Genomic DNA, 14,928 nt, shown 5'->3' on the forward strand with positions numbered 1-14,928 from the left:
ACATTAAAATTTGCTATCAGGGGTACTTTCCTAAATGGAAAGGACTCATTTACTGCTGTGTTTAGGTCAGAATGCATCCTGGGTGGGTTCAAATACGTATTTACCTCAATCAAATACAAATACATTTTATAACCTTTTTCTGAATTTAGTTTTTCCATTCTCTAATCCTACCATAAAATGATAGACTGTTCAAATCGTTCTTGTGAGTAAACCTTTCTGTAAATTAGAATGCGAATATCTCGTCTTAAATTAAAGGCCTTATTGGGCCTTTGGAATGTCTCTGGTGTCCTATCAGGCCATCGTTAATGTTGCAAGCTGTTGCAGCGGGAAACAAAGTACTGTTGTTTACTGCTTTGTATTTATTTGACATTAGGACCCTCTGAATAGGCTAACCAAAATATTAGTAACAGCTCTCAAACGTGCATTTCTGTTGTACAAAGCACAATAAGATCTCTGGCTATCAAAGTGATATTTGTTCTTTCATTAACAGAGTCCAGTGCTGAGGATGGCAGAAGGAGACACTATCTACGACTACTGCTGGTACCCCAAAATGAACTCGATGGACCCAGACTCCTGCTTGTGAGTGCATTGTGTGATTTTAGCTCTCAAATGGTGAGACGCAGTTGATGCGTTTGTGCTGAGAAAAGCTGTTAGACCTCGTTAGGACCGTCAAAGTTTTGGCCTTTGTTTTGTCTGCCTCACTTTTTCAGCATGAGTCAGCCCGCAAATGGAGCTTCGTCTTTGTACTGAAAGAACCTTGTCGGTCTTGCCGTGCTTGGACTTTTTCTTTTGCAAAGTTTTTATGACATCAGTGCATATGTAGCTGGGGGGAGGCTAAGGACATGTCGGTGAGCTCAGGTCAATTTGTCACGCACACACCACTTCCAAGACCTTCTTTAGTTACCGGACACGGGAGTGAGTTTAGGGTTTGCTCACCCACCAAGATGGCACACAGACATGTCTGTCTTAGAGATGAGGCAACTGAAAAGAAGCTGATAGGAGGTCGTCTTTATCTGCTGAGTTGTACGTATCAAGAGAGAGACGCTCCTGCGAGGCCGCCCCAGTGGTCGCACATCTTTTAATCCTTTTAACCTTCTTTTTTTAAATTCACAGTTGTGTACTTCTTCGTCAGCTGGCTTTAGTTTGTTGCTGATACAGAGGGGATTCAAGCCTGTGTTACGGCTGTGCGATTTCGGGCCAGGTTCCGGGCATCGCTCCAGGCAAGCAACAGCAGTCCAGCGATTTATAATTGGCTGCTTGCCGGCTCTGAAATAAAGCTGCAGTAGCGTCTCAGCTAATTTTCCTCGCTCTCATTGAGCGGCGTTTATGTTCAGTCATTTGTTTGGCGCCCCACAATTAGAATTAAATAAGCGAGGTTGACCGTCTGGGGATTTGGAATGATAGGTTCAGGTGGATGTGCGCCTGGTCACGATGAATACATGAGTGTAACCTTTTTGTATCAATGTATAAGTTTTCGATAAATACATTTTTTGTAACGCTCTAATTTAACAAAGTCAAGCTGAGCAGGAACCATTAGAGGACAATATAGTGACTATACTTTTACTATTCTAAAACATCGTTGTACTCCGATAAATGATTTAAAGGTGAAACAAGTTTGTAAATATTTTATGTAGTGTAACATTAACTGACAACTAAACATATGACATCCACAGTCTGGCCAGCAGTAGCCGTGACAACCCGGTCCACATCTGGGATGCCTTCTACGGGGAAGTGCGAGCCAGCTTCCGGCCCTACAACCACCTGGATGAGCTGACGGCCGCCCACTCGCTATGCTTTTCCCCCGACGGCTCGCAGCTCTATTGCGGCTTTGACAAAACTGTCCGCGTCTTCTACACGGACCGACCAGGGCGAGTCTGCGAGGAGCGGCCCACCATAGGTCAGCCAACGGCCCTCATTTTGAAATAAAACTGTTTTGTTTTTGTGGCCTTGGCAGATGTCTAGCAATGTATCTTTTTTTATGCAAAAATCCAGTGTTGCAGCAAAGGTTGTTAAAACAAACAATGAATTTGCAATTTTGCGCACAGCATCTGCTTGGTGTCGTTTAAGGACTTTTAAGAAGGCGTTGGCGTGCTGCGTTCAGGGGCAAAAGTGCCTTAGAGTTAACAAGACGAATATGACGAGAATCATTTTGACAGCGTACCCTAAAACGAGCCAAGAACAACAAACTTGTTTTGTTTGGTTTTTAGTTCCGCACAACAAAAAAGGGCATTTAAATGGTTTTGCATGCACTTCACACAATTTTGAGGGTTTATCTTTTTCCCACTAATGATGCGGAATCTCTTTGGTTACGGTCCGATTTTCTTTTTTATGAAGTGAGCCACTGTCACTCTTGTTTTTGGCTCTGTTGACTCATGATAATGATAATAAACCTCTGCCTTTCTGCCAAAACACATGCTAAAAGGCTCCTCATGAGCGGTTAGCGTAAGGCTAATTGCTAAATAGAAACAAAGCTTTGCCTGGTGTGTGATATGTGACTTTCTCTCTGCAGTGAAGAAGCAGAGCGGCCAGAACGGCATCATCTCCTGCATCGCCTTCAGCCTCTGCCAGTCGCTCTATGCCTGTGGCTCGTACTCACGCTGCACGGCCCTCTACTCGTGCCAGGACGGCACCATGCTGACTTTGCTGCCCGCCCACCACCATGGGGGGATAACCCACCTGCTCTTCTCGCCCGACGGCAACTACCTGTACACGGGCGGGCGCAAGGTACGTACACATGGCCAAATTCTGCAACATAATCAGGCTCACTGGCCTTTGCCACATTTGTTATACTGTGGATTTACTGTAGTTTTTTGGTGGTGTTTTTAATATTTGTATTGTCATGTAGCATATTAATAAACATTGTTGGATTGAATTATACAAACTGAAATCCACACCACAAACGTAAAACAAAGTAAATGGTCTAATTATATTTATATAAATTGCAAAAAGGTTTATGTTAAATAGAAGCAGGCAACAATTGGAGAGGATGTTACTTCACAAATGTCCACACATATATCCGCAATCAAAAGGGGTGGCCTTTTATGTTTTTTTATTAGGGCTGTCAAAGTTTACGCGAAAATAACGCGTTAACTATTAATTTTCAATAACGGCACACATTTTTTTAACGGGCGATTAACGCACACGTGTCCTTTTTTACCCTCGGCCGGTGCCGTAGCGGGGGTAATTTGGCTGTACTTGTACTGTACTTTGTAATGCTAATGTAAAGTTTTTTTCTTTATTTTCATTTGTAGTTTAATACCTTTTTGAAAAAAACAATTGGGCTTTATTTTTACTCCATCCTCTTGTGTTTATTTGTTTTTAACTTAATTCATAATAATAATAATAGATTTTATTGCCTCCATAGACCCCCGGCACATATTTTCCAAATGGAAAAAGAAAGGAGTACATGGAGCCAGGTTTTATTTTGTGCAATACCAAGAAAATAACACTGTATTGTTGTAGTTTAGTGTTCTTATGTTGAAGAACTTTGCAAAAGAATTACAAGAATGTAATATACAAATAACTGGATATTGTTTTGATGTACCGGTATTTGATGATCGATCGATCGATAAAGAGAAATAAATAAAACAAATAAACATTTACCACATGAACACACAAAAAAGTACCAAAAACTGGTACCATTGAGTACCGGTATCGATTCCCAAGTACCAGAAGTACCGTATTGATTTAAATGTGAAAGTTGCCCATCCCTATTTGTCAGAGATGTTTTGTAAAGTTATTCTGTGATATTTGCACCTAAAGAAATGCTAGTACATCAGTTGAGGAATATGTGTAAATTATTTTATAACATGTTCTGGTCGAGTACTCAAAACAGAATGATTAGCAGGCTGAATATTACATTTTAATAACCAATAGGGAAGGTTCAAACATTGCCATGCAGAAATATGAAGACCATTAACTTGTACAACATGTAATGTACAGAATATCAAAAGCATTTATTCGGGTAGAAATATTACAGATTACAGCTGGGATAAACTCCAGCCCCCCCTTGACTACAAAAGAGCCAAGCGGTAGAAAATAGATTAATGGATATTACCGAACATCTTCGACAATCAAAGCATGATCATAACAATCCACATTTTGTGTTATTTTTGCGTGAAACTGTTCTTTAAACATAGAAGTGTAGCTCCTCCTCTGAGTGCAAGTGCTCCTAAAGCAGGAACAGAAATTCTGTAATCCTACAAAATACAAAATCTGGCAAGAGACCAACACACAGTAGGCTTTTTTTTAATTATTGTCATTAAATCATGTTTGTCCATTTTTTAAAGTTTAAAATACATTTAATTTAAACAAAATAATTTCCCGTTCATAGTGTCAAAACTTGAAAATTATCTGTCTAGAGCAGTGGTTCTCAACCTTTTTTCAGTGATGTACCCCCTGTGAATTTTTTTTAAATTCAAGTACCCCCTAATCAGCGCAAAGCATTTTTGGTTGAAAAAAAGAGATAAAGAAGTAAAATACAGCACTATGTCATCAGTTTCTGATTTATTAAATTGTATAACAATGCAAAATATTGCTCATTTGTAGTGGTCTTTCTTGAACTATTTGGAAAAAAAGATATAAAAATAACTAAAACTTGTTGAAAAATAAACAAGTGATTCAATTATAAATAAAGATTTCTACTTCTAGAAGTAATCATCAACTTAAAGTGCCCTCTTTGGGGATTGTAACAGAGATCCATCTGGATTCATGAACTTAATTCTAAACATTTCTTCACAAAAAAGGAAATCTTTAACATCAATATTTATGGAACATGTCCACAAAAAATCTAGCTGTCAACACTGAATATTGCATTGTTGAATTGTAATGAATGGAATAGCCTACTTGATTTGATGTTCAGTTTATAAACTTACATTCATATTTTGTTGAAGTATTATTCAATAAATATATTTCTAAAGGATTTTTTAATTGTTGCTATTTTTAGAGTATTTAAAAAAAATCTCACGTACCCCTTGGCATACCTTCAAGTACCCCCAGGGGTACGCATACCCCCATTTGAGAACCACTGGTCTAGAGTACACTTAGTAATGATGAAAAATGATGTATATCTGTGATTAATTTTGATTTAACAATGGACAATGCGATTATCACGATTAAATATTTTAATCGTTTGACAGCCCGCCCTCTTTCTTCATATATTTTTCAAATCTTTTTTTGTAACATTTGTCTGTACGTTGCATTTTGTTTGCTTTTTTCTTTCAAGTTTTTGCAGATTTTGTAATTTATTTTTATTTTTTAAAATGTTATTTCGCTGATGAGCCGTTGACTGCAATAGTCCGTCGGCTGCACTGCAAAACCCCTCTGCGTTTTATACTGTATAGCAAGTTAGTTGTTCAACTTTAAAGGGGACCTATAGTGAATGTTGTCCTTTTTTTTACTTTTAATTAACTTTACATAGTTGAATACTTGTGTTAAACAATGCCAAAGTGTCAAATCATAAGATTCATGCATTTTGTTGTGAGCTTGCACGCAGTCTTGGAGGCCTCTATTTGCGTGGTTTTGCAGTCTGGCTACGTTGTGACGTCACATTGTCGAGGTGGACGTACTTATTTGGACATTAAGTCAAGCTCCTCTGCTTCAGGCTATGAGGTAATATTTTCATCTAATCTTGGCATGCGCACAATAATGCAGACGTGCAACATTCAGTGACATAAATGTTGCGAAAAGCATCTTTTTTATGCAGAGTCTGAAACAATTGAAGAGTGTGCATGTGTGCTTATAATGTTGTGATCGAGTGAATCTGTATGACGTTTATTTTCATCTTGTCTGGAAAAAGGATAGCGGCGACGATTTCAAGATATATGTTGAAGAGTATATATTTTCATAAGATTAATTATGATACTTTTAGAGAGGGTAGGGTGTGATTCCATTTGTAATCTGGGAACTCCTCCACAAACCTACACACTTCACAGACAGACTCAAACAATGGGTTATAAAAGTGACTGGGGAGCATAATTTACACCAAACCAAGCATATCCAATACATATTACCTAGACCAGTGTTTTTCAACCACTAGTGTGCCGCGGTGTGCCGTGAGAGATACAGTCTGGTGTGCCGTGGGAGATTATCTAATTTCACCTATTTGGGTTAAAAATATTTTTTGCAAACCAGTATTATAGCCTGCGAATTATGTGTTGTTGTTGAGTGTCGGTGCTGTCTAGAGCTCGGCAGAGTAACCGTGTAATACTCTTCCATATCAGCAGGTGGCACCCGGTAGCTAATTGCTTTGTAGATGTCGGAAACAGCGGGAGGCAGTGTGCAGGTAAAAAGGTGTCTAATGCTTAAACCAAAAATAAACAAAAGGTGAGTGCCCCTAAGAAAAGGCATTGAAGCTTAGGGAATGCTATGCAGAACAAAACTAAAACTGAACTGGCTACAAAGTAAATAAAAATAGAATGCTGGACGACAGCAAAGACTTACTGTGGTTCCCTGGGCACCACACCTACTGTTTGTGGGATGGGCTCTCGGGGAGGCTGGGGCCGTACTCTGGCTCCCGCACACACTGGGAGTCAAATGTATTGTACATGCAAATTCACATATACTCACACACATACATACAGACATACATAGGTACCTACGCTCCCACATACATATACAAATAAATACAGTACATATTTACACACTCAAAGTTCGTACATCCACACGCACATTCATTATACAAACATACTGTATACACATACTGTACATATACATTCACTGTAAAAACATACATATACACATACTGTACATATACACTCACTGTACAAACACACACATACACATACTACACATATACATTCACTGTACAAACACACACATACATATACTGTACATATACATTCACTGTACAAACACACATATACACATACTGTACATATACATTCACTGTTCAAACACACATACTGTATACACATACTGTACATATACATTCGCTGTACACACATATACACATACTGTACATATACATTCACTGTACAAGCACACATATACACATACTGTACATATACAAGTACATATGCACACATACACTCATGCACATAATCACGTTTCATCAAACATATATTAACGTTGTTGCCCTAGGGTAAACTGGGTATAACACATGGCACACTGACAAAGCTTAACCTATTGTTACTATAAAATCTACAAGGTTAATGTAGGTTGCTTCTCTTTCTTCCCCTCCATTTTTCTGCATTCTTTCGTATCTCAAGTTATCATTACGTATATGTATTGTTGCATTTGAACAATTGTATTGTTGATAATAAAGGTAAAGTATTGGTATTGTTTATTATCAATAGCACTATTTCTATTGGTAATTATACTGCTCCATTTTTAGTGTAATAATGCTCATTGTCATTTCTGTATTTTTATTTTTATTTTCGCTAACTGCTTGTTTGCTATTACTTCTACCATCATATTTGTACATGTCGTATTTGCTGATGTTGCTCTGTTGTTGTTGTTGTTGTTGTTGTGTTTGCTGTTGTTGTTTTTGTCTCTCTGTCTAATCCCCCTTTTGTCCCCACAATTCCCCCCTCTGTCTTCCTTTTTCTCTCTTTCTATCCCCTCCTGCTCCGGCCCGGCTTCACCAAATGATAATATAAATACATTTAATAAAGTCAAAATACAAGTAAGGCAACAAGAGAAGTATCCTACACTTCTCTTTTGTAAAGTAAATCTGAACAGCCGATATGGGCATCTACATCTGCTATATGATTTGCCCAAGAAGCTGGGCAGGACATTATAAAAAAAAAAAATTAAAAAAAAGGACTTACTGTGGAGCAAAGACGGCGTCCACAATGTACATCCGAACATGACATGACAATCAACAATGTCCCCACAAAGAAGGATAAAAACAACTGAAATATTCTTGATTGCTAAAACAAAGTACATGTGGGAAATATCGCTCAAAGGAAGACATGAAACTGCTACAGGAAAATACCAAAAAAAGAGAAACAGCCACCAAAATAGGAGCGCAAGACATGAACTAATACACTACACGCAGGAAAACAGCAAAAAACTCAAAATAAGTCACGGCGTGATGTGACAGGTCATGACAGTACACCTACTTTGAGACAAGAGCTATAGTGATGCATGGTTGGTTATGGTTTAAAGTCCATCCATCCATCCATTTTCTACTGCTTGTCCCTTTCGGAAGTCATATCCAACAATTGCGACAACGATTTTTTACTGTCAATTGAGTTTCATTTTTTAATGATTTCTGCTGGTGGTGTTCCTCCGGATTTTTCAACACAAAAAATGTGCCTTGGCTTAAAAAAGGTTCAAAATCACGGACCTAGACCACAAGGAAGTCATCATAGGTGCCATTTAATTATAATTTTGGAGTGCATGCTGAAGCGGAAGGGAAAACAAAAGGCCGTCTTTGACCAAATAGTCATGCATGAACAACACAACAACCACAGCAGAACCAATGTTGGTAAAGTTGGCAAATTGCTATGTCAACATTAACATAGCCGAGGAGTTTATTAAGTGGAACGCACATGATTGTTGACCATATTTGACAGCTGAGCAGCAACATTTTAAAAGCGCATAGAGAGCTAGATGAACGTTAACTGCTCACAATACTTAAATCGCAGCTACTGCCATCTTGTGCCACTGCTGTTAATCAAAATCAGAAGTACTTTTTTAATGTAAGTGTTTTTTCTTGATCTGGCACTAATTAGAGAACCGGCACGCAGTGACTCGGCAGGTAATTGAAGCATTACACCAATGTTACCTCTGACAGGATCCAGAGATTCTGTGCTGGGACATTCGAGAGCCGGGTCAAGTGGTGTTCTCCCTCAAGCGGAACGTGGCGACCAATCAGCGCATCTACTTTGACCTCGATTCGTAAGTGCAAATTTCCCCACCTTGACTCCGCCCTCAAGCTCCTTCTGAGTACATTAAATGCCATCTCAGGTCGGGGAGGTACCTGCTGAGTGGGGACACAGAAGGCATTCTATCAATGTGGGACACCAGCGTGACGGCGCCCAGTGGCAGTGAGGAGCTACTCCAGCCTCAGCTCAGGTTCCAGGCCAATTGGGACTGCACCAACGGAATCAGGTATTGCGTCATTACAACAACACAAGTACATTCAATCAATGTCAACACCTCCTCTCGCCTCCTGTCTAGCATCCATCCCTTCATGCCGCTCCTCGCCACCTCCAGCGGTCAGCGGCAGTTCCCCTGGCCCAGTGAAAACGAGACTGACTCGTCCTCTGACGACGAGGGCCGCGACACTGCCATCTCCGCCGCCACTTCACCACAGGCAAGCCGCCAAGACAACAGGCTGTGCCTGTGGTGGGCGGGACCATGTGGCTCCGCCTCAGAGGAGCAGCGGGAGCAGAGTGTGACAGTAGCGGATGCCTGAGACGGGCAGAGGTCAACGTTTTGTGCACAACAGCCCGTGCCAATTAGAAAGCGGGTAAGCGTCCTTCAATAGGGATGCACATGACGACTTTTATGAGAAACAGATTATTTTTTTATTCAAGTTTTTTGTATGTATGTAAAATGCCAAACATCTTTTTTGTTCTTAGCAACACCTCATGTTAGTTATGTTAGAGTTTTAAGACATTCTAAACCACAAGTGAACCTTCTTTATTTTTGTAAGGAAGTCCCGCTACCCTGAGAGGAACAAGCGGTAGTAAACGGATGGATGGATGTAAGAACACCACATACAGTATGTGTAAGCCCACAGTCTGAATCCACACATACTGTACACGGCCATGTTTGCTGTTTGTGCCCCATATTTAGGAGTGTATCCATAAGTAAGCACACTCCCTTATTGGAAAAGCATTTTAGCTAATCAGAAGTCAGAGAAAGGTCCCTTTAAAGAGGCATTTCACACATTGACTGGCTTGCTAAAGCAATAATCAAATAATAATTACAAACAGTGCACTTGCAGTACATCTGGTATCATGTGAATATGGCCTAAAGTTAGATTTTTGACAAAGTATGAACTGTTTTATCACAAAACAGCGCTGATGTCTTAAATATATGCCACAGGTGGCGCTGTGACAGCTCTCCTATGTATTTACAGTATATAAAAAAAGGCAAATCTGTTGACAAACTGGTGTCCCTCTTTATTGAAGACGTGTGTCCACCTTTGTTTGGTGAAAGCAGATGCCTGAGAGCCACAGGGATGCAGGCAAAGGGACGAGGGGAGGGAGGGGTGCAATACCCATCTAGATGGAGAGCTGCACTTCTGTGGTGCCTGTTGCTTAGCGACCGTCTCCGCCTCAGAAGGGAATAGCAGGTACAAAGACAACAGGGAGGACCAAAAAATTAAGACAAAAGTGTAATAAAAGATCAACGACTGTTTGCTATGTTCTGTCCTTTTCAATGCCAAATGTTTTATTGCTCCTTTTTTAGAGAGGAAGTTCATTTTAGCCTTCACAAGTTGCAAAATATAAATTCTGCTCGGAATTCCCAAATTTCCCGCCGCAGCGACCTTGGGGTTCAATATGCGCAATATTAGGCACAGAAGCACAATACACCCAAGACAGAGTTTTAAACAAAATCTATAAAATGTAAAAACACAGTTTTGCTTAATAGCTTGATATTTTTAGCAAGTTTGTCTAATGGGACATGTTCATGTATTAAAAATAAATCAAAAATATGCTTTTTTCCTGAAAATGTAAAAAAGCTATTATTTAAGTATGTAACAATTTTGTATGTATATTATGTCTTTAATGATAGTGGCCATTAGTACAGTGGTTTTTATTCAACATGTCAAATTATTAATTTGTTTCTAAGTTTAAAATTGATTAAGCTGCTTAATTACTGTAGAGACACACTCATGTAGATATATTCCTGTACGCTTGCATGGACATATAAGGGTTAGGTCAGCTGGGATATGCCCCAGCTTATCAGTGACTCCATTGGTAAACTGTATAGAAAATGGATGCCATGTTGATTTAGAAACTTACAAATATATATATTTTTTGGTCATACTGAAAGACCCATCCAATACCGTTCTTCAGTGTTCTGGCTGAGGCCTGAAGGTTCAATTATTTTTGACCCCACCAGGTCAAGTCTTGCATGGAATGAAAGGGATTCACCGCTATCTTGTATTTCTTCCACTTGTCAACTGCAGCATCAATAGTGCAGATCTCTTTCTCACCAAGCTTCAAACTGACCGTCCAGTCTGGTGCAGGTCTACCATCTTATCCATGAGGTCTTTTGACAACTTTTTGTATTGCATGCCAGTTAAATGTGTTATATGGTAAGCATATTGTGTGTCTAAATAAATGTGTGTGTGTCAGAGTCTGCTACCAGTGTGTGATCTGCACATCACAAGTTGCAACAACTCCTCGCCTTTCCTTCTGTAATACTCCTCCTACATCCGTGTGTGTGTGTGTGTGTGTGTGTGTGTGTGTGTGTGTGTTTGAGTACAGCAGCATCCTCATCACTGATAAATCTCAGCTACACATCGTTATCCTTCAGCATCAGTCTGGCCCTGAGCTTCACCATACAACACCTAGCACACACACACACACACACACACATGTGTGTGTTCTGTATTCTACTGTGAGTTTCATTCCCATCATGTGTGTTTCCCACTTTGATCCTTTTGTGTTGCAGCATCCCCAACTTGTTGTGCATGATAGTCACTGTGTGGGGTAGGTGGTGCTGGGGGGGTGCTGTTGCAGCCACCAGGGAGGCAGAGGATGCAGCAATGGAGGAGAGTTGAAGGTCGGCCCACTAAGTGAGGCCGCCCCTGCAATGATGCTGCAGTTGTAAACATCACATAGTACACACTTAAAACAATATCAAACATTTGTAACAAAACATGTTTGATATAATTGTTGGAATTATAGCGTCTACATTTTTGGGCAATCATAAAATTGAAAAACATTGAAATACAAATATCCAAATCTCGGAAAAGAATGTAAAGGAAATGTTTTTCCACAAATATGTTATATTTGATTTTAACCACATTTGGATTAGTTCATTATAATATATTTAGTTATGGTATTGATATTAGTATCTATATTTCTCATCAAAAGGACACAAAAACAAACTTGCCATATTTATTTAGATTAATATTTTTCATTCAAAAACACCAATTACCATTGCATTTTATATTCCTATTTTTATTTAGCCATCTATTTGTTTTTTGATTTGCATATTGTGTAGCTTATATTTCTCTGCTATGATGTTCAATTGTGGGGCATGCATTTTAATACACTCGTTTGCATCACTTCAGGCTTGACTTTTTTTGTGTCGGCCAACTTGCTCTGGCGTGCAATACACTAGTCCGGCCACATGATGGCAGTCGAGCCCCGGATTTGCCATATATTGCCGTGTTGATCCCCCAAGTGAATTCATCCTAAAGACCTTGCCGGACATTTTCAATTTCCTGCTCCTTATTAGTTTATTTTGCTTTTTTGTTGTCCTTTTTGACAACATTACGATGAAACTGAAACAACTTCCCTGCAGAATCCTACCAGGAATGAAAGTATTGGTAAGCACGACTTGTAATACTACGTAAATGCACCAGTGACGCTCGTGCTCTTCCACGCCGGTTTTAAATGTTCTTCAGTATCCCCCCCCCCCCCGTTTTTTAAAAGATAGAGAATAAAGGTCCAAATCAAGAGCTCATACAAAGATTGTATTACACCCTCCTACGTTTTTCTTTCCCTTTTCCCCCTCTAAAGTCTGATTGCATTGTGCTGCGTTCACGCTCTCTGCCTGCCAGTCAGAAAATGGGGATTTGTCCTCCCCCCTCCTCGTGCTCCCTCTCTGGTTGCTTGTGGTGATCCAGTGGATCTTCCAGTGGATCTTCCAGTGTGCAGCGAGCCTCCGAGCAGGTCGGACCGGTCGGATTGTGTCGTGACCGGATCACACATTGGACCTACGCTCGCTTGTTTGTTTGTTTTGTAAACTGTATTTTATATTCCCAATCAAATCACTTTGCAAGTTTTTCCCCCCTACTGGATCCTTGTGTACGCCAACTGATATCGACACCGACTCTTGGATCTACTGCTTTAATTCCCTACAAAATCCGCTGCAAATTGAGGATTTGTGGATTTTACAAAGCTGCCCCGAGTCAGATATTAAAAGGATTGTGCAGGACTAGACGGGACATGTGGACTCCACGTTGCATCCTCTAAAAACTGCAATATTATTGTTAGTTTGGTGGCGTGTTGCATGAGGCGAGAAGGTAATGGGAGAGGGCGCACACACAAGAAGGGAGCGTTGTTTGCCTTGCAAGGACTCTCTGCTGGCTTCTTTTGACAACATCCACTGGAGTTCTATTTAAAGTCCTGGACCAGCACCCTTTCCCTCTGCACAAGGACCACCGATGGCTCATTAGAGTGGAAGACATGGGATGTGGACCAAAATAGTCCAGCTTGGACACTGAGCGCCCTTACTGTGTTTTTGCACCTGACCTCTGACCTCCGTCTTCTGGACCCCATCCTCAGCAGCCAGCCGTGGACCTGCAGCTTGGCGTCTTTTGTCTTATTGTGTCCCGGTTCCGAAGTTGGCTCGACATGGCGTGCCCGTGGGGTGGCAATGGATTGTGGGTACTGCTGGTGCTGATACTGGATTTACTGGGAACCACGGCCAGCAGCATGGAGCCCATCTACTGGAATTCACTCAACGAGAGGTAAGCGTCCAACGCATCCTCAAAAAGTACATTCTTATACATTGTGAAATAAAAAAAAGATCAGTTATTTTTGTTTTTATTACCCCTTTTTGCCATAAATGATAGGTCCAGCAATTGCATTAATAATAGTGTACTTTTACACCCTTCCCGCTTGAATTTCAACCACATCCAAACACAATGGGTGCAATTGTGTTTCCATTGTCCTCAAACTGTCAGAAATGTGCGCCAATCATTTTCCACATGGGGTGACGTGCAACACTTAAATATTGTACTTTTGCACCTTTTCTAGTTTTATTTGAACCTAATCCAAACACATTGCCCTTGGAAAATGTACCCTTCTGTTTCCATTGTCCTTGATCCATCACAAATTAGACACATGGTTCCAAAGAGAGACATAATTGTACTCCAATAATGATATCAATGGCGTATTCTAGTGTTTAGATTGTATGTTTTGGGGCACCTATCTTTAAATATTTTTTATTTCAGACTTGCATGTATCTTGAAAAGATTGCTTGTACGTCTATAACAGTGGTTCTTAACCTGGGTTCGATCGAACCCTAGGGGTTCGGTGATTTGGCCTCAGGGGTTCGGCGGACCCTCCGCCGCGGAGGTCGAGACACACCCCACTCATCGTGTAAATAAAAACTTCTCCCTATCGGCTTATTATGGATACGGCAACAGCAGAAGTCACACTGATTTGCAGGTGTGTAATTTGTTGGGAGTTCATGCACTGTGTTGGTTTTGTTTTTTGAACAAGGTGGTGTTCATGCATGGTTCATGTTGTGCACCTTTGTCTTGAATTTGAAAAAATATATATATATATTTTTCACTAAAGAAGGGTTCGGTGAATGCGCATATGAAACTGGTCAACAAGGTTAAGAACCACTGGCCTATAACTTTAAGGTTACTTGTAATGTTATTAACTTGTATAACATACACACGGACAGAAACGGACCCCAAAAAGTACCCTTATAAGCCCCCTGTCTAGTATTTTGCAGTATATCGCTATATATTTTAGGGTTTTGTAAGTTTTTGCACCCCGTTGCATCACTAGAGAGGCTTTTACGTCAGCGCCTATTGCAGTAATACTCGCAGACTCACAATATGGACATTATTTGTCTTGCTAGTCCAAAATACACCTATGGAGCAGTAAAGGGACAGAAATAGACTTCAATAATAGAAACTAATTAAGCTTTATGAAACATGAAGAAAATATAGGTAACTTGCATTTAAAAATATAAAACCAGTCCACCAGCTAACCAGTTATTGCACCTGAGATCAGAATATATATATATTCATTTGTATGGGTTGAGGTACAATTA

At 40.1% G+C, this 14,928-nt stretch overlaps 2 protein-coding genes across 2 annotated transcripts in view; both read left to right on the forward strand.

The window, feature by feature from the left end:
* Nucleotides 1-503: 503 nt before the first annotated feature.
* Nucleotides 504-11,283, forward strand: wrap53 (WD repeat containing, antisense to TP53). The gene is made up of 5 exons (XM_062065384.1): nt 504-579; nt 2,510-2,724; nt 8,741-8,844; nt 8,914-9,057; nt 9,127-11,283. Exons 2-5 carry the CDS (start codon nt 2,632-2,634, stop codon nt 9,362-9,364), a joined length of 579 nt encoding a protein of 192 aa, XP_061921368.1. The 5' UTR covers nt 504-579; nt 2,510-2,631; the 3' UTR covers nt 9,365-11,283.
* A 1,047-nt stretch (nt 11,284-12,330) lies between these two features.
* Nucleotides 12,331-14,928, forward strand: part of efnb3b (ephrin-B3b) — a 159,879-nt gene continuing 157,281 nt past the window's right edge. Inside the window, exon 1 of the mRNA XM_062065385.1 lies at nt 12,331-13,606. Coding sequence (XP_061921369.1) covers nt 13,491-13,606 — 116 coding nt within the window. The 5' untranslated portion in view covers nt 12,331-13,490. The remainder of the gene's footprint in view (nt 13,607-14,928) is intronic.

Source organism: Entelurus aequoreus, linkage group LG12, assembly GCF_033978785.1.
Source record: "Entelurus aequoreus isolate RoL-2023_Sb linkage group LG12, RoL_Eaeq_v1.1, whole genome shotgun sequence".
NCBI lineage: Eukaryota > Metazoa > Chordata > Actinopteri > Syngnathiformes > Syngnathidae > Entelurus > Entelurus aequoreus.